We start from the raw sequence: 20,615 nt of genomic DNA, 5'->3' as shown, positions 1-20,615 counted from the left end.
GCAACGCTCGGGATGGAAAACCCAATCTTAAACCTTTGAATGTGAACTGGAGCCGGCTTAGTTTTGGCCATAGCCAGTCCGACACTCGTGGCGCGTGTAAGCGATGAGCTCGAGCCAAACGCACTGGCGTTCACATGAACTCTTCGGAGGACTGCGGAGGGGGACTTGCTCCTGAGCTCCTGTTATCCGTGAAGATGAAAACCTCCCCCGGAGGTTCTCTTTTCCTTGATTAACTTAACAGATATGAGCCAAATGCATGAGAAAAGCGATATTGCGGGGGGGGGGGGGGGGGGGGGGGGGGTTTCTTACCAAAAAAAGAGAGAATTCTTAAATGCTACATCATACAGTTTATTAATGATTTTTGCGTCGAGAAACTGTATGAAATGTTGCAGCAGTTAATGAGGAGTGACGGTAAAAGCACAGGCTGCATGCGAGAGTGTGTGTCACACACTGAAGTCAGCGTCGTTATTTAGGAATGGCGGGAAATTGAGGGTGGAGAATTCTGCGCTTTGTATTCTGAAAGATAATGGGTTGGTGCACACCAACTGAAATTGTGTAGAGATGAACTGGGAAATAACAAAATAAGTTTGTTTTTTCAAGGTAAAAATCGCCCACAAATCACTTTGGTTTATTCTAGAGTGGAAAGCTTGTGCAAGAGAAATCTCTCTAATAATTCAAGGTAGATTTCTTGTTTCATGAAGTATAAGCCCGAGATGATGTCTACGGATGTTTTCTAAGCATCATGCTCTCACATTTCAACCAAAATGATTTGTGATCGAGAACAAAATGTAAAAAAAAAAAAAAAAAAAATTATTGGAAAATGAACAGAGGATGATGGGAGTAATGAATGATATGTTTAAAGAGTGACATTCGTTAATGCCGGACAATGAACATTTGGCGTGGCACCTTCAAACTAATGCCAGTTTTGTTGTCTTTTTGTGGTTTCTGCACAGTAAAAGCAAAAGAGCTCAAACGGAAAGGGCCAAACCAAACTAGACAATTAGAATGTGATATCTACCATATAATGCAGTTTGTTTACCGTAGGGAGTCCAACCCCTGCGTGCTTCAAAAAAGAAAAACAACAAACAAAAAACAAGGGAGGAGAGCAAAGTGACACCATAAACTTCACTAAAAAGACAAAAATTCAAAAACTATTCTGATCTATTTATCTGAACTTTTAATGAATAAATACGTTACAATACGTTGTAATGACATGTAATTTCACGGAGGAATCATTTCTCTGCCCTCCAACAAAGTAGACCATGTTCAAATTTTAATACAAATTTTATTAATGCGCTATACGTTTTTGAAGTGGACAATGTTAACGGCAAACAGATGATTCACATTCCATGAAGGGGTTAATGTTAGTATTTTGGGGAGATTAGCAGAAGATAAACAATGACAAATCCAGGACTTAGCGGCTTTGTTAGTGAGACAGAGACACACAGAGAGAGAGAGAGAGAGAGAGAGAGAGAGAGAGAGAGAGAGAGAGAGAGAGAGAGAGAGAGAGAGAGAGAGAGAGAGAGAGAGAGAGAGAGAGAGAGAGAGAGAGAGAGAGCTTTCACATAGAAATGGTCAGAAGCTGAAGGGGTTGACAGGGAGAAGCAGACAGCACCAGCGTAAGGCACCTCGGAGAAATTGACCAAAACAAATAAGAAGAATAAATTGTGCATTGTGTTTGCTAAATGAGTCAAATAAAACACCGATAACGCTCGTAGTCGTCGAAATGTCAGCTCAACGTCGTTCGGGTCAGAGTAGCGGGGCAGCACGAACGCTTGCAGCAGAACAAAGCAAAATGTTACTCCGTTTTGTAAATCCCATCCAGCCATTATCAGATGCACAGTGTACTTCAGCTCCGACTCGAGCTAAAGGTTACACCAATCAGATGGAAGGCTAATCAGCACGGGCGCATGACAGCGGGCCTGCTCGTGGCTGGGCACTATTATATAGTCATTGACTAAAAACGACCAGGTTAAAAACATTCAATCATGCTAACAGTGTTCGGAAAATTAGTGTAGTGCCGCCTTCCATCAGAAAATCTGTCTTTATCAAGGCTGTAATTGAGAGAGTGTTTTTTTTTTTTTTTTGTAGGTTAGGTTAAATGAATACAAGTAACTACCCTCCCTCGCTGCTAGATAGAAGGCCGCCTGAATGCAAATTACTATATTTGCAAGCATAATTGGAGCATATTTACAGGATTTATTCTTCAGCAATCACAGAGACAAAACAGAGAGGCCCAGGCTGAACATGGATGGAGGCACTTAATCGAATGCAAAAAACACTCTTCTTTAGCAGAGGTTCAAACACACGCACGCGCGCACGCACGCACACGCACACGCACACACACACACACACACACACACACACACACACACACAGAATGGCAGGTCCTTGTCATTGCTGCTCAAGTTTGGGACTGTGAGAAGGAATCCTCCACATCCACACTGGCTAAACAAGCATCTGAAACAGGGTTGCCACCCATCCGGTTTTCACCTGGTCAATTTGGTTTTTATGCTGATTGTCTGTTTGTCTGGGGTTTTTTGGTGACATTCTCCTTAGTTGTGGGAGGCTGAACAAGCACTATTGGACCCCCCCCCCCTCCTTACAATTTTAGGCCAGTCAAAAGTCAGCAGGCAAAGTCAAATGCAAAGTGTAGGTGGGAGGCACATTAATGGTGAGTCTAATGGAACAGGACTGTCAGGTTTTCCCCTGTTGAAAAGGTGGCAACCCCAAGCTAAAATGAAGTCTTCACCCTGCTCCTCTGTGTCGTTCTATAAATAAGGCAATATACTTGTTTTTGTGCGATCAGCATTAGTTATTAGTTCCTTTAGCTTGTATGGAGCTGCACTAGTTGGTGGACAACATCCAATATAGCAGCCTGTAGTCTAGCTGCACCGTAGCACCTGTGAAGCCATCTGATTCCAATTAAATCAGGGCCTCACGCAGTTCATCTCTATCACACACAACGATGCACTCTGGCCCAGAGGATCCAGCAGATTTTGGACACACACACACAATTAAAATAAACACATAAGTAAATAATTCATCCAATAACTACTCTTTCTTTTCAGACTCTGTAGTCTAGCTATAGCTTGCAAACACACACACACACACACACACCCACACACACACACACACACACACACACACACACACACCCACATGAGCACACATGCGCTTGCATTTAAAAAAGCAAAGCCTGCCCTGGAAAACAACCGTTATTTCATGAAGGCAATTTAAACATGGCTGCTTACAAGTGTGGGCAAAAACTGGGAGCACAGTTATGTTTACAAACTCCTTTCAGGTCTCCCTGTTCATTATTGCAGTTCTTTAACATAACAATGCATGCAAATGTACACGGAAGCCGTAACCCCGAGCTACACTGTGGGAGTTGGCACGGTGGGCGTGGCCGCACGCTACCTGCCGCAGGTTGCGGGAGACGCGCACGGCGTGCCAGGCGTTGTCGTTGAACTTGCCGTCGGAGGGCTCGACCAGGGCCTCGAAGGCGCCCGAGCCCAGGTTGATGACGAGACACACGGCGCCGCTCCTCAGCGACAGGTTGACGTAGTCGGCCGACTTGCCCGTGTGCAGCAGCAGCCCATTGCGCTGCAGGGTGCGGAAGGACAGCGTGATCTCGTCCATGCTGCTCTGGATGGGCGTCTGCGACAGGTCGTAGCTGAAGAACTCGCTGCCCTTGAACGTGGCCACGGAATCGGCCCGCCCTAGACGGGGAGAAGGACAGGGGGGTGGGGGGACGGAGGCGGCGGCGGTGGGGGTTAGGAGGGGTGGATGGCAGGTGCCCCCTCGTGCTGCTACAGGGACGTGGGGCCCTGCCCCGTATCCCTTTACCGCTACTCGGGCCTCTCTCTCCAGATGGCGCTGTATCGTGCTACCTAACATCTGCCTGCTACCGCTCTACTGCTACTCTTGCTTCTCTCTTCAAGACTGTATCGTGGTACCTAAGATTCATGAGAGATAATACGAAAACATATGATTGCCCACCAAAATGACCTCCACTTTCCCCTCATACAGATCTGGTTTTCACTACCAGTGATGCATGACCAAATAAAAACATAACAGCACGGGACAGCTGCATACTGCATATGAACCGCTGCATATCAAATACATGATGTAACGTTAAGAAGAATGTGTACATCTTCAGTATCAAACATCTTCCCTCAGCGTTTCATGTCGATGCCCTGCATGCATTGCTGCTTTATGCAAATCTTTGCCGCTGATGTAAGCGCCGTCTTTGATGCCGTTATTAGTCACTGAGGAATGACTTCCAGCACCAATCAGATTGGCTAATTAGTTTTGCCATTTGGATATTTAAATCTGTCTGGCTCAAACCAGAAGGGGAGCGTGTAATTAGGCGACAGTGAGCGCAGGTTGTCAGAAACAATCTTAAAGAAAAACAGCCTGATCCGCAACTCGAACCGGAGAGGCTGCGGATGTGGCCATGAGGAAGGGCTGCAGGGTGAAGAGCGCACGCGCCCAGGGGCTTTTAAAGATGTTTAGGTCAAGACCGGCTACGTTCCACCCCTGTGCGAGAGGGATAGGGATATTACCCACTATTAGCTCATGCAGCCTTTTAGTTTATGTAAGGCTTCTCAACGAAGCACCATTTTCCATGATCCATGATTAAGCAACTTGTACAGGCCAGAGATGGGTCATTATCAGCGCTCTCAATTGCTTATATGCATTTAAGGAAACACCATCACTGCTCTGAAGTGCACATTTCTGTAAATTAGATCTTAGTTCTATAAAACTATATACCTAATCTATTGGGAACAATGCTGGCTTCAAAACAATTTTCTCTTCAGAATGTAATGGTTACATGTAATTTCCAGACACATTTATCAAATGAATTTCCAGCGTTTCATACGGAACTAATAAACCGAGAACACAGCTGTCACAATGCTATAATTCTGCCATTGTTGTATACAAAGACTAGAGGCAATGAAAAATACGGGGCGGTTATTTGATTTATTGTTTACTGATATGTTTATTTTAATACGAAAGCATTTTTGTAACTCTGGATAAGAGCATCTGCCAAATGCCATAAATGTGAATGTAAATGTAATACTTAATATACTACTTACATGCATTCACTAACTCATGATTGAAGTCATTGCTATTCCAGCGTCAGGAGGATAAAAGATCTTTAATCGGATTACTGTAAGAAATGGTGCCTTTGTTGTAAAAAAAAAAAAAAAAAAAAAAAAAAGAGAGAGAGGCCCCAGTTCCTATTTTCATTTCTAAAAAAAACAGAACCATTGAGATGTCAACTGAGGAGCAGCAGGTGAGAAGTTGCCCTTTGACCCTCCTCCCTCGTGTGGAAGTCACACCTGAGGCCATGTTTAACCAGTGCAGTCTGGATGTCATTTGGATCTGGTCGAAGGCTTTCCTCCCGCACATCCTCCACCTCTTAACTCCTCCCTTCCTCCCTCTCTGTTTCCTCTAACTTATTTCCATTGTGCAGCACATAGCAATACAGGCCTGATGGCTACCGGTTAGTCGTGTGTGTGTTCATCTCCTACTGTCCTACTTGGAAATTTGTTGGGTGAACGTTCTCTGGTGGGTGGGGCCAGGTTGATGGTCATGTGGAAAAGGCACAGCCAACCATGTGTGGCATTTATAAATAACAAACATGCATTATGCTTTCTTGAACACAGCAGTCTGTCTCCACCTCTTTGACTGATATTCTACATGAGAAATGACACTTCTGCTTCATTTTTCGCATTCCCTAGTGTGGATACCGAAGTGTAGAGAAAAACACTTTAGCGTTTGTCTCTAAGCTGCCAGACTTCTGTTCGTTGAGCCTTCTTCTTACCAAAAGATGCCATGAGAGTTTATTATGACATTGTGCTTAAAGATAGAACACGATTTGATATGAGAGTGCAATAAAATGCTTTTAGCACCAATAACTTAAACACTTGACCTTGAGTTATTGAGATTTGTATACCAGCAATAACAATATGCAAGCAATTGAAAGAAACTGTAGCACATTATGGAGTGTGTGAAATCAAACTGCTAAAATGTTGCATACATAGTTCATACATATTACACACAAGAACTGTCACATGCACAAATGAAACCTGAAACTGTATAATCAAAGATTTAGCATGTATTTAGCAAGTTGATTCACAATGAAACAAGCCTTTCACTACTGACAGTACCCTTAGACGTACATATGAAATACGCTTACATTCAGCAGTCAAAATGCTGACATGAGTTACTTTCACACAGACACCACACTTTATGGGAGTGAAAGCAAATGTCTTTGTGTTTGTTGCTGCGTGTCCCCACACCCATTTTAGTGTTGTAGGAAAGTTTGTTCAGTGAAAGGTGGGATTGGCCAGCTATATTAGTGCTAGGCTGATATTGGGAGCAATTTGAAAACAAAGTATCATTATATGCAAGCTGCTGTCTGAGAAGGAACCTTTCAATCTCTACTTTACTGATAACATTCCTGATAGATTTTCTAAGACGTTTTTATTGGTTGTTAGTTCAAGATGTTAATTTCTAGTATTTTCCAAACTTATGTGTCTGGAACACAGACACGTGAGAGAAACATATACACAGTCCACACTCAAAAGAGGTGGACCAAATTAGATCTAACCCTGGGTAGAATCTTGGATCGGATTCTCATGATGGATTTTTCCATAAACATCTGTGTTTCACATAGCAGTGAACATGAGAAAGTCCCATACTTGGAAAAGATTTTCCCGTAACATTTATTTTGTCATATGTGTCACAGAAGGTATTCAGTAGTGAATATAACAAAATTGAAGATGTTGATGCAGTTAGATGTGTGATACAATCTGTCCTTCAAACATTCCTATTTAACCTAAGCTGTTGCCAAAAATAGGGTGAAATATTTCATCTCAGGTTTAGCTAGTCAAGCATGACATTAATTTGAGGACTCATGATATTTCATCAGGCAAAAGGACTCAGACCATTGGTTAAGAAGTAAATGATTGGGCATGAATCAGCCAACCAGACACCTTGGAGAAGTGACCTTGTAAAATTACAGAGGCTGAATGTCTTATCGGAGTACCACTTGGCTCAGTGGAGAATAAACATCTAGAGCGAGTTCCACAACTGCCAGAGCTCCCATGAAGAGAGAAAACGCTTTAGTGGTGACATGCACTCAGTCCCTGCTGTGCCTTGTGCAGCTAACATTTTCGAGGTTCACGCCTACCACTGCATGGCAGAAAAAGAACGCGACCCAAATAACAACTTTTGGATAATGAGTAAATATTACTTGATATTCTGGAAGAAACAAACATGATTTCACGAACAATCAAGAGAAATTAGATGGACTGACTCATTGCAGAACTCTGCGAACCCATGTAGGAATTTTTTTTTTTTTTAATTCAACCACGCAGTTGCTTGAAGTGAAAGCGAGCAGGGAAAAAAGTATGTATTGTCTGCTTTTAGAGCTTGGCTGAGCGCCAACTCCAGCTGAGTTTAGCATAAAAACGGTGCGAACAAGTGCGGCTCAGATGTAATTTCCACACAGGAGTGTCAGAAGGTGTAGCGCGACCTCCTCTATCAAATAAACGAGAAAAGGAAGAGAGAAAAACCGTAAAAACGTTCCCCAGTATGGACAAAGCAAATGGACGGACACGTCCGCGCCGCCTGGCTAAGCTGACGTGAACGCAACGCAGTTATGAAAGCGATATCCGGCGTTTGGGACGAGGCGTCAGAGCGCCGATGTCCCGCTGCGAATATTCGACGTCAACGAAGAGCAGCCGTGGCCCTGGGCTCCTCCTCAGACGCCGCGGCCCCCTCGACAAGACCCTCGCATCCGCCCTCGCTCCGACTGATTTACGTTGGCTCTTAGGCGCCTAAGCCCTCCCCTTTCTGACAGGGCCGGAGCCGCCGCTCCTTCCGTCACTAAAATATGACTGTAGCGCGCGGGTAAACAACTATATCTTACTGTCACTGTCTTAAAGCCTGTGGCTTTGATATGGGGGGGTGGGGGGGTGGGGGGGGGTGTATGGGGAGAAACAGTAAATGAAAAATCGGGTAGAAAATCAGGCAAAAAAGGAGCCAGAGAGAGAGAGAGAGAGATGAGACAGCAGTCGGAGAGTGAGAGGAGGATTGATTCAGCGAGGAGGGGATTTGGGGCAAAGGAAAGATAGACCCCCCCCCCCCCAAAAAAAAGAGGCCAAAACCACAACACTGCTTCCTTTGGAATGGGCTCTGGAAAGAACATTCCTCACAGCCACGGACTCGGAGGCCAGCCATGCACCTGCATAGATGCTACGTTGGGAACCCTTGAGAGATTCGTGGAGATAAACAGGGAACATATCTTACAGGGAACAGAGCAAGAATAGAGAATGGAGAAGGGAAAGTGGATGTCAAAAAACAAATACATTATTGGCTAAAATCTATAGATTATCAAGATAAGCCATGATGCTGCTGGGTGTTCCATAAATGACTAGAGGAATGGAAAAGCCAACCCAGGTGTAGTCTTGATATGGTTATTACTCTTTAAGTATTATTGCAGTGTGTTCTTAGCAGGGAACAAGCCCAGTCAAGAGACCCACTCCCTCGCAATGTCCAGCAGCCCTGAACAGCACTTCAGACAACTGAAAACTGGAAAACTGGGGTTTACCATGCCTGTATGGGAGCATGTGTGTAGGGAATGGAGTTTAGCGCGCGCGCGTGTGTGTGTGTGTGTGTGGTGTGTGTGTGTGTAGGGAATGGAGTTTAGCGCGCGCGCGTGTGTGTGTGTGTGTGTGTAGGGAATGGAGTTTAGCGCGCGCGCGTGTGTGTGTGTGTGTGTGTGTAGGGAATGGAGTTTAGCGCGCGCGCGTGTGTGTGTGTGTGCGCGCGCGCGCGTGTGTGTGTGTGTGTGTAGGGAATGGAGTTTAGTGCGCGCGTGTGTGTGTGTGTGCGCGCACGTGTGTGTGTGTGTGTAGGGAATGGAGTTTAGCGCGCGTGTGTGTGTGTGTGCGCGCGCACGTGTGTGTGTGTGTGTGTGTGTGTGTGTGTGTGTGTGCGCGCACGTGTGTGTGTGTGTGTGTGTGTGTGTGTGTGTGTGTGTGTGTGTGTGTGTGTGTGTGTGTGTGTGTGTGTGTGTGTGTATGAGGGTGACAGGTGAATGGTGTCTCTCACTCTGTTTGCTCTTTAGTGTGATGGAGAGCTCCTCTCAGTAAGGTATATCAACAGCTGATTAAGTCCAGGCCCTGCAGCTGTTGAAGCCATTTGCCTTGCAGATTAGACATGCACACGCACACACACACACACACACACACACACACACACACACACACACACACACACACACACACACACACACACACAGTGATTGCATATCTGCAATCTAACATTTGTACAGTCCTACATTTACACAAGTAATGACAGCAACCACAGTAAGGCAAAACAGCATATACCAAAAAAAATGATATAAAATATAAAATATGACTGTGTGAATGAAATTTTTGACCCTGAAATTCTTTAATGAGTTGAAGAGACACACCCAGACACACGTACGCACACACACGCGCGCGCACAAACACGCACACGCACACACGCACACCCACACCCACACAGACAGCCACCACTACATAATCAGTCTTGATATGAAGGCCAGTATAAACACAAGTTCTGAGCGAAATGCATATGGGCTTAATTGATCTATGGAGGAAATGGAGCAGAAATGAATTAAAAGGGGTAATGGACATTTTCCCTGAGGAGCATGACAACAGCCCTGGAGCTTAATGCTCTGTCTCGCTGGCTGTTACTGAAAGCTTGCCCAGGGCGCATGCAGGCGGTGATGTCATCAGTGCTGTGCCTAACTTCAGACAGCAACCAATTACAAGCCATATCCTGGCGAATCTCAAGAAAAGATGAAAGCCTTTTGCGACCAGGAGATGAGGCTTCACGACCGAATGCATGTAAACATTTCAAAAGCGTATCCCCGGCTCGGCTCGGTGCCCCGGCCCCGTTCTCGCACTCTTCTTAATGCGATCTGTGGACCTCACGAGCGTGCCTGTGGTGCTGTCGCGCGCTGTGCCATAATAGGCACCGGCCCACGTCTGCGCACGACATCCTGTGCCGCTCGTGTGGAGCAGAGGCTGTGAGACGCGTCTCACGGCCTGCCTCGCTCAGCGCGTGGCATACCGCTAAAGCATGGCTATCTCCAAAAGCCATTCATCTGGACCCGCAGCATGCCGTATAGACTTGCAAATAGGTTATCCCTCTGATCGGGGAGTCTGTCGGGCAAAAGATAATCCCTGTCACAGGCCGCAGTCCGCTCATAAATAAAAGTTAAGATGGGAAAACGCACACACACGCACGCACACACACACCACCCAGGCCTGCACTGATGCAATCTTATTGTAAAACAACACGAGACGGCGGAGTAGAGCACGCCACCTCTCATTCCGCAGCACGGACGCTGGGCCCGGGAATGAAAACAGGCGAGGATGAGGAGGGGAGCCGCCATATACCGCGCAGCTATCTCGGAGAGGCACATCAATCGCCGCACCGTTATTACTACTGTATCGCGAGGCACACTTTCATGGAGTGAAAAAAGGCACCCTACACATGTAGTCTCGGGGGAAGATCATTATCCATGGCAAAAGCGTGGCATTCAGCTATTTTTATTCAAAGAGACTTCTAGATGTCAATGGATGTCAGTCACTGTGTGCGAAACCCAGGGAAAATAATACACTGGGAAAATTATAATGAATTTAATAGTGCTACTGAGAGCTGCGAGGTTCTATTCTCTCCTTTACGGAATTATTGGACTTGGAGCACAGTCGGAATACGATGCGCTCAGAAAACCCTCAGGCTTCTCAGGAGAGATGTTTCGAATGTTTTGACATTTAGAATGACTGCCTTTTTTTTTTTTTTTTTTTTAGCTTACAGTGGCTCAAAACATCCAGAGGACAAAAACATGTCAGCGTTCTATATACAAATACACGCCGAAAAATGTAACCGAGATATTCTCTGAACGGTTGTGCGGTTTGGATGAACGGAGATCGTACCCGAGGCCACGCCCCCGCCGTGCCTGCCTGCCTCGGAGAGGCCCCGCCCTCCAGCCTTCACAGCTCTGAGTAATGTGCTTCCCCCCGGAAGAGCCGCGCGTGAGTGATCAGAGTAGGCCGGCCTCACACTGGGCCCCCTCGACTGACCACACCGTTTAAATGGATCTGGGGCGCGGTGGTCCGCAGACAGGGTAGGGGCCGCAGGAGAGCAGGACTTTCCTAACAAGAGAGCCGTTTTCCATCACGGGTCAGAGATGTGACAGGGTTGCTGCACTTGAACTCCAGCAATGGTCCCTGATGGTGCTGAGATTTTCAGTGCGAAAAGATCAGAATTTCCCTTCCTTTTCTAAATGTTGCTTTCTGAGCTGAAAATTGTATCTAATGCTCTTTAAACGTGAAATCCGAACATAATCTGATCGTCACTGTGATAGCAGATTGTAGCTAATTCTTGTCATCGCACGTACTGTGTTAGTTTTGCACAGGAGAACACCAAAACTGGCGTGCTGTGCTTTTGTGGGGGAAGGGTGCCAACCGAATGCCTTTCATCCCGCAAACGCCACGCGGTAGCAATTCCACGAATGTCTGCTCCTGGAACCCATTGCTTTCCACGACTCCCTAGGTGTTCTTTTAGTGGCAGGGATCCCGCGTAACGTGGAATCCCAATTGATTACGCTGGCTCAAGGAGAATTTGCATTCACGGGTGTTCTGCCAATTGCCCTCATCCTGCTGCATTAATGCACGCCGGTGGGCCACAGGCTGCATGGGGATGGAAGGAAGACCACGACCAGGGAAGCGGCTCGCCTGCCAAACGCTGTGCTTCTTATCGAACGGTGCATGAAAAAACGACCTGCATGAAGTCCCGACGTGTTGGAGCCGGACCCGGTTACCTCTTAGGCTGCGTCCAAAATGCCAGCCCGGAAGGAGCGATAATGATAAACCAGATGCATTGGCAACTTTAATATTGTGCGCAGGAACAGTTAGCCCCACTTGCCAGACTGATAAGGTGACAGCAAACCTTGAACAAATGTCATCTCCGCTGCCGGAGCAAATATCAGCCTGGCACGTCAAAAGCGGCAGTGGCACGCCAGCGGCAGCCTGGGGTGTGAACACTACCACTCCGCAGAGACGCCGTGGATAGATAAAACAAGGAGATTCCAGCCTGGAGCACTCGTACATTCTCTCTGCATCATTAGAGGGGAGCATGGCTCCAACTGCAGCTTCAGCCGCACGGAACGGGCTGTGTGTGTGTGTGTGTGTGTGTGTGTGTGTGTGTGTGTGTGTGTGTGTGTGTGTGTTGTGGGGGGGTGGTGGTGCGCAAGCTCGAAGTTAGGGGGAGCATGAGTACCTAGCTGATGCCGGTGAGCAAGAAACGAGAGGAAATGGGCTTCCCCAGGGTAGCAGGGTCATGCGCCCGACACCTGAACGGCAAATGTGCAGAACTAGGGAGCGAGGGACATCGAAACAGAGAAGGGCTCCGCAGGGCTGAACGCTCTCAATCAGGGCTGGCCAAGGAGTGGAAGGAAACGAGCTCAAAGCCAGGTGGGCCTCCAACAAGGAGGAGGGAAGGTACGCTCGACACGCACCCGATGCGCATAATGCGCCCGACAAACAGAAATCAATGGACAATCAAGCGCAATCAACGGGTAAAGGGCACCGGGCTCCGCTGCAAGGCAGCCACCAACCACGCCACGCAAATTTCCACTTATTTATCAAGTGCCTGCAAGAAAAATGGACAATAATCACACCGCGGTACGGAAATCCGGCTTTCGCCTTTCAGAGCTTTCCAAAAACGAGGCGACTTCACGTGGTTTAGATCAAATTATCCATGCCGATGGCAGGGAAAAATCTTAATAGAGAACGAACCGTGCTTCCGTGTCACCTGCAGTACCTCCGGCATGACACATTATGTCCGAAGGTTAAAATAACTGGAGAAAAGACAAAAGGACAATAGATTCCCAAGGCAGTTGTAATGTAGAGGGAAACAGCGGGGACGGGGAAATGCAGGGAATAAAGGAGCTTCGGAATAAAGGGAGCTTCGGAATAAAGGAGCTTCTGGCAGAGCTGCAGCTGACTGTGAGCAAGCATGCAGGTCCAGTGACCTCTTGACTCAATACAGCCCTGGCTTCAGCCCCACTGATTCACAACATGTTTATGTATGTCCAGCTGTAATACTATAGGTGTGAATTCAACACTGGGGTGGGGGACGATAGTGCAGTATGTTCTGTTAGAGAGTCACTGGGCATCTCTGTCATATGGCATTAGCCGAACATACAACAGCAGCACCACAATCTTTTGGTATCCAGCATTTAGGGAAGCCTATGTAATTGCACACACAGATCGCACACTAAGACACACGAGCACACGCACACACACACACACACACACACACACACACACACACACACACACACACACACACAGAGTGTTTTCCAAGGTCAGGAGTCTCTTGGCCAACTTTTGGCTCATGTGAAATTGCTAGGCTTTGTAGATTAGGCTCTGCAATGGTTCTGAGTTCTGACCTTGCAGACAACTTCTGCTTGGATTGCAGAGATGCGCACACTCAAAGGCCTGAGGAAAGTGTGAACTTTTATTAATACGCATAAAAGATGCAGGCAGCTTCAAGCACCATAACAACCAGAGCCCCAGGTTCAGAAGCAGCATCCAGACAGGTAAACAGGGGAATTTTGCGTACAATTGTTAACCGTGTTCAGTTTGTAAATGAGGTGGATTACATTACAATCAAGGACCCATGGTGCCCTCCAAAACAAATCATGTGTCTCAGGTGGCTGGCTGTGGAGTTGTAAACGGATTGGGCCTTTGTGATATTCACCATCACGATAAGATCTTGCCAACAGAGGAAGGCAGCTGTATACTTCAAAAAAAAAAAAAAAAAAAAAAAAAAAAAAAAAAAAAAAAAAGTTCCCAATCAGATTATGGTAAATGAGCGTGGCTGTGTCAGATTTTCACTACTGTAGACGAGAGAGATGGAGGGAGAGAGAAAAGAGAAAGAGGAAGGGGGGGGAAATCAGGAAAGATGGAGAAAAAGGGAGCGTGTGTGCACGTAAGTGAACGAGAGAGAGAGAGAGAGAGCGCAGGAGAGACTGAGAGATAGCGAGAGATAGCAAGAGAGTGAGAGAGACAGTGAGACAGAGAGAGAGGGAGAGAGAGATAGCGAGACAGAGAGAGCGTGAGCGAATGAGAGATAGCGAGAGAGAGCGAGAGAGAAATACAGCATGGCAGCAAAAAAGCCCGTGTGCAAAATAAGCACTTCTGAAAACCATCATCTGCTTCGCCTGCCCCTCATGCACTCGTGCATTTCTGGCCAAGGCCATGTCAAGGACACACCCTGCTCTTCTGGGCTCGTATGAGAGCTACGATCAGTTCTGGGATTAGCAATTAGCTTAGTTTGGGGCCTGGGTCATTAGTCATTAGTAATGGAACACTTGCGCACGTGCACGTGCAAGCGCACAGGAACGTACAGGAAGTAAAGGCATTCTTCCAGAATTCGATGTCGGTAGTCCACACGGCTAGCTTGGGCGTGGTGCACGAACCACAGCCACCTGATTGGTGCGCGGGGAGGGGCCAGCCTTTGCCCGGCACGCCTCGGGGACTCCCCGTGTGTGGCCTTCCCTCCGCCCGAGCTTCCACGCGCTGGGGCAGGCGCCCGAGCCCGTCCCCCTCTGCCGCTGACCTTTTCACGGAGATGAAACTGCTCCAAACGTTTATTTATAGAAACCATCGTACATTTCAAACAGGAAGGGTGACGCAGACTGTGGTCTAATTCCACAGTCCCACTGCACGGGCACCTGGGCAGGAGTAGCTTGTGCTGTGCTTTACTACGGCCTCTGTTACACGCTCGGGCCGGGAGGCGGGGCTGGACATGCACAGCCCCTGCAGTGGACCAGAGAAGTGATTAATCACTACACCAGTAATCATGCCCAAAGGTCCCACTTTAATTAAAAACAAAGTTCTCCTTTCATTATTCCAGTCGAATTGAACCGTGATAAGGCCCTTTCCCCCACTCCTGCTTATTCTATGCCATATCCTTCCAGTATCCACATACCAGGACCACACGCACATACGTGCCCACGGGAGTTGCGGAGAGAGGATCCGGCCCACACTAAAGCGGCTCCACGGGTTAGCCGGAGGACAGCGAACGGGGGTTGGCTTGGTAAACACTGGGGCTGGTAAAAATAGGCCACCCATACATGCAGTGGTTCCAGATAGACATGAATGATTATTGAGAAGCAGAGTGTCTGCTGTGTGTGGATATGTGCACGTTCGTGTGTGTGTGTGTGTGTGTGTGTGTGTGTGTGTGTGTGTGTGTATGTATGTGTGTGTGTGTGTGTGTATGTGTGTGTGTGTGTGTGTGTGTGTGTGTGTGTGTGTGTGTGTGTGTGTGTATGTGTGTGTGTGTGTGTGTGTGTGTGTGTGTGTGTGTGTGTGTGTGTGTGTGTGTGTGTGTATGTGTGTGGTGTGTGTGTGTGTGTGTGTGTGTGCACACACATGTGTGTCTGAACCCTTTGCAGCTACCTAGATTTATGCATGGGAACTATGGACATGTGTTTTCCAATTAACAACAGATAATAACAGTACTAATAACAGATCACAAAAAAACTATACTACATTTTGTCTTACTCAACACTGTTTTTTTAAACCTTCACAGTCCAGAATGGAAAAAAGTATGCAAACCTTGAGGCTAATGACCTTCAAAAGCTAATTGGAGTCAGATGTTCCAATAAATTAGAAGAGACTGGAGGTGAGGTGAAATTGCACTGCCCTGTAAAAAGGGCACAAAAAGTTTGGTTAATGACAGACTGTGCTCTTCTGAAGAAAGAACTGGTCACTTGAGCCGTTCACCCCAGCAGAAGCGTTAGCGGAACTTGGAAGACGCCGCCAAAGAAAATATGAGAGAAGAAGATTGAGCTTTCATCAATCAGAATAAGGCAATATGTAGCCAGACAGGAAATTCTGTACAGTTCAAGAGTGTAGCTGAAGGAGGTGAAAGGAGCCCCAGCAGGGGCTGAAGAGGAGGAAAAACTTGCGCAATCTCCTAAACCCGCCAGAGTTCCCAATCGTGCTCACTACACAAAACACTGAACGGAAATGATGTTCTTGGACAGGACGTTGCAGCATGTCTCAAGTTTGCAAAAGATCACTGGGACGTTCCTCTGAGCTTTTGTGGAGTTGTTTTGTGGAGCTTTGTGTGTTTCGCAGTTCCACAGTGAAACACACGAAGCCATATTCATAGGCATGAGTTTACAAAAACTCCCGAAACCTCATCACCATGCTATCAGCGCCGGTGGTTTGAGGAACCTGATTGCCTTAAACCATTTGAGTTTATTAACTCAAGCCATTTGAGCATAAATAATTTCCTGAGTATAAACACATATGTTTACTGTTAAGTACATCAGGTGACTAATTCCCTTCATTGTACTTAACTTAAAATGATTGAGTAATGGGCCTATTTGTAGTAACTCATTAAAATTAAGGAGTTGTAACTAATGGCAATTATGTAAAAGTAACTTGAATGCTGTCTTTTCATAACCTGTGCGCCTGTAGTGGGCTCAAGCGGCCTCCCACGACAATGCATCCCCTTGACTTATTTATCTTTGCAAGGAGACTTGGCGGTAAACACAAATACATCTGTACAGTGCCCGCACAAGGCAAGGTAATCACAAGAACAGACATAGCTTTGAAGCAAATGGCCTTAAATATTATGGGCTGAATACTTTAATAAAGTAGAAAAACAGTCCAAGTAACATAAAATCTTGAACAATCTTGAAAAACAACCCATTATTGCCCATTATAAACCTATGAGTTTAGAGTTTTGGTTGTTTTATAATAGCAGATAAAATTTAGATAAGAAAATAATATCTTTGAATCCATTCACCTTTATTCAAAGATGTGCCAAAAATCTAGTTTACTCAAAAAGACTTATATCAACAATTTATTTGGGAATTGATTTAACAGTGTAAGTAACTGCAAATTTTGTATTGTTTAAGTTATATAAATTTTGCTCCCTTTATTAAGATGTTCAGTCTGACAGTGCACGATGAAGGGTGGTGTTCAGTCTGACAGTGCACGATGAAGGGTGGTGTTCAGTCTGACAGTGCACGGTGAAGAGTGGTGTTCATTTTGACAGTGCACGGTGAAGGTGGTGTTCATTTTGACAGTGCACGGTGAAGGGTGGTTTTCTCTTTGACAGTGCACGGTGAAGGCTGATGTTCGGCCTGACAGTGCACGGTGAAGGGTGGTGTTCAGTCAGACAGTGCACGATGAAGGGTGGAGTTCAGTCAGACAGTGCACGGTGAAGGGTGGTTTTCTCTTTGACAGTGCACGGTGAAGGTGGTGTTCGGTCTGACAGTGCACGGTGAAGGGTGGTGTTAGGTCTGACAGTGCACGGTGAAGGGTGGTGTTAGGTCTGACAGTGCACGGTGAAGGGTGGTGTTAGGTCTGACAGTGCACGGTGAAGGGTGGTGTTAGGTCTGACAGTGCACGGTGAAGGGTGGTGTTAGGTCTGACAGTGCACGGTGAAGGGTGGTGTTAGGTCTGACAGTGCACGGTGAAGGGTGGTGTTAGGTCTGACTGCACGGTGAAGGGTGGTGTTCGGTCTGACAGTGCACGGTGAAGGGTGGTGTTAGGTCTGACAGTGCACGGTGAAGGGTGGTGTTAGGTCTGACAGTGCACGGTGAAGGGTGGTGTTCGGTCTGACAGTGCACGGTGAAGGGTGGTGTTCGGTCTGACAGTGCACGGTGAAGGGTGGTGTTAGGTCTGACAGTGCACGGTGAAGGGTGGTGTTCGGTCTGACAGTGCACGGTGAAGGGTGGTGGGGGCCGTGCCCAGGGCTGAAAACAACTTGCTGCCATAGCGGCATTTGGACAGACAAATTCCAAACTGAATTAACAAACAAACCAGGACAATGTTAGTAACCTATCAGCGCCATCTTAACAGAAACTGGGTGATACAAGACAAAAAGAAAACATAACCCACGTACAAGACAAGACATCACGTCTGGAAAGAGTCCAGTCCCCATCCCCTTTAAAATCCTGTACCATGACCCCCAGAGAGCAATTCATGACAAGAATCCGAGAAATATCAATGAACTGAAGCGGTTTTATGAGACGGTACGGTCAAAAGTTTCTCCTAACAATTCTGCAAAATGTTCGGAGAACATTTGACAGTGGTTACAGCTGCTTAGGTTGGCAATGTGAAGAGTGTAGAGCTCCCGTGGCTCAAGTGTTAGAGCAGGTAGATCATGGTGCCAGTAACCCTGATGTCACGGGTTTGAGCTCAACAGAGCACATGCGTTGATAGATAGGGAAGTCGCTTTGGATAAGATAGCTTTGGCTGCCAAATACTGCAATGTGAGTGCCTAATATTGAGACTTAACACAAAATCAGACAGGTAGTTTCAAAGGAGTCACAATTCTTCTTGCATGAAACAGAATGCAGCCTGAACGCTGCTGTTAAGACTACTGTTAAACAGGTAAGCATGTCAAACCTCTGAAGGCACAGCTGCCCAATAATTCATGCCATCTGCCACAGTTAAATACACCTGGATTAAAAACCTGTCATTTAAACAAATTCCTAATTGAACTCATTTTAAACCTTGTTTTCAACATTACAGAAGATTACAGAGGAGAAGTATTTCAGAGTTCAGAACTAATAGAGAGCCAGACCCGACTACGGGACTACGGGGATGATAACTGGCTTTATTTTTGCCCAATGCATATCTTATGGTTCTTAGTCAAATCCCTTAACACGGTAATTGTCAAAGAAGAATTAGGCTGTGTGTCACCTATCTTGCACGCTCCTCCATATTTTACAACTGCTGATACCGGAATGAGAAGAACTCCATCACACAGATACGATCCACCTTCCAGACTGGAGCTCAGGACTTAAGTGGAAATGCAGTGAAGTTAGCTCAGAGAGTCTCAAGGGTACCGAAGTGCAACTGCCATTGGGCTCCCATTACCAGGAAGCGTGCCCACAGCGATTCTACAAAAACATGTGATCCTGGGCTTCAACAAGTCACTCCAACGCCGCACGGGCAGCGGCGCTCTGAAGCAAGCCTGGCATGGAAAAAAAAACCAACATTACGAGCTCCCCACAATCAAATTCAATTCATATCACCGCCACAGAAGGCAGCTGTGACAGGACAATAAAAGGCCCACGGTGTGACCGAGTGGTCCAAATCAGGGCTCCAAACCTCTCAATCACCACCAAAGGATGCCTGATTGCATGCCCAATCAACACAGATCCGAACCGTGGTCTCCTGCGCCTGCCTGTCTCGAGAGCCGGCGCATGCATGCCAGCCTGCTCGCTGAGGGGAGGGGTCATAGCGGTGGAAGCATTCTTACCTGATTCAGGACCACCTATGAAGAGAGGAAGAAAAATCATCACGTGAGTCAGCGCATACACCAGACCCCCCCCCCCCCAAGTAAAAATAAATACATAAACAAACAAATAAATACAGAAATAAATAAACAGGGGGGTTTTTTGTTTGTTTTTTTTGTTTTTTGCAGATCTCTGCCCTTCTCTGGGCTATTTCATCACAGTGTTATCAAATATTTAGACAGAAAACACATTGCAAACTGTCAGAGAAGATGGTCAGTTCTGACTTAAATAAAATCATCGTAGATTATGAAGGAAGAATGAACTACAGAGCAAACTGCTGACTCGTTTACAGTCTGAAAAGGTCTATAAAACAGAATAGCTCTATTACTTTGAAATATGACTAATTTGCATATTGCATTGCTCACAAGAATGAGAGAGGTTCATTTTCCTCTGTTTGCAAACTCTGAATACGGAAGCGTCATTATGCCCTGGCAGGCAGAGCAGCCAGGAAATGAGCAGAATTCTGGCTGCGAAGCTTCGAGAAACCCAGCGTGAGGGGAGCGGGCGTGTTTTATGTCTTAATCGAAAGCTTAAAGTGCATAACCAACAGTCATTTAACACATACAGGGAAATATTACCGCGCTCGAAATCACGTCGCTGTGCCTGCGACATTACAGCATCAAACCACGAGGACAGATTTAGCCAGGTGAGAAGAAAAGCGCTCTTTACTCAGGAAGTTAGCAACTGGAAAAAAAAATCTATAACCAAATATTGATCTTATATAACTTTTAATGAGCGCAGGCTTAATATATAATCGATTTTAACCATTACACTAAATTAAGCCCTAAGTATTATTGCAAACCTGTGCTACCGCTAAATTCTTACTGTGGTGAGTAATGGAAGAGGTATATGAGGGGCTTGGCTGGCAAAGGTGTCAGCGACTAAACTTGTGTACGTGTGGACAGTGATGGGAAACCTCATCGGATAATGCAGCTCCGATCATATGTCTAAGCTCAAAACGCCAAAAAGGAACTAAAACAGGCGCTGGGAATCGGAAGTCTGTTTGCCAAAATTGCAGCTCGGAAATCACTGGCCTCAAGGCCAGAATTACATGAAGCCATTAAACCACTTTTCCTTTCAGATTTCCATTTCAAATTAAAGGCAAAAAATCGACGGTCTAGAATGTCAGACACATAAAGAACAGCGTTCCTCCACTCATGTCCACAACTCCATTTTCAGTAAGTTACTAAGTGACTTACAACCACATTAT

General features: G+C 46.3%; 1 protein-coding gene across 9 annotated transcripts in view; it reads right to left on the bottom strand.

The window, feature by feature from the left end:
- nrxn2a (neurexin 2a) overlaps positions 1-20,615 on the bottom strand; it is a 213,227-nt gene that overhangs the window by 137,991 nt on the left and 54,621 nt on the right. For all 9 annotated transcript variants that reach the window (XM_081718682.1, XM_081718681.1, XM_081718680.1 and 6 more), the window contains 2 exons: positions 19,369-19,383; positions 3,421-3,722 (listed from right to left, as the gene is read on the bottom strand). In XM_081718682.1, coding sequence (XP_081574808.1) covers positions 3,421-3,722; positions 19,369-19,383 — 317 coding nt within the window. The remainder of the gene's footprint in view (positions 1-3,420; positions 3,723-19,368; positions 19,384-20,615) is intronic.

Source organism: Electrophorus electricus, chromosome 8 (genome assembly GCF_041902795.1).
Source record: "Electrophorus electricus isolate QZ-2024a chromosome 8, ASM4190279v1, whole genome shotgun sequence".
NCBI lineage: Eukaryota > Metazoa > Chordata > Actinopteri > Gymnotiformes > Gymnotidae > Electrophorus > Electrophorus electricus.
This window is presented reverse-complemented; position numbering and strand designations above follow the sequence as displayed.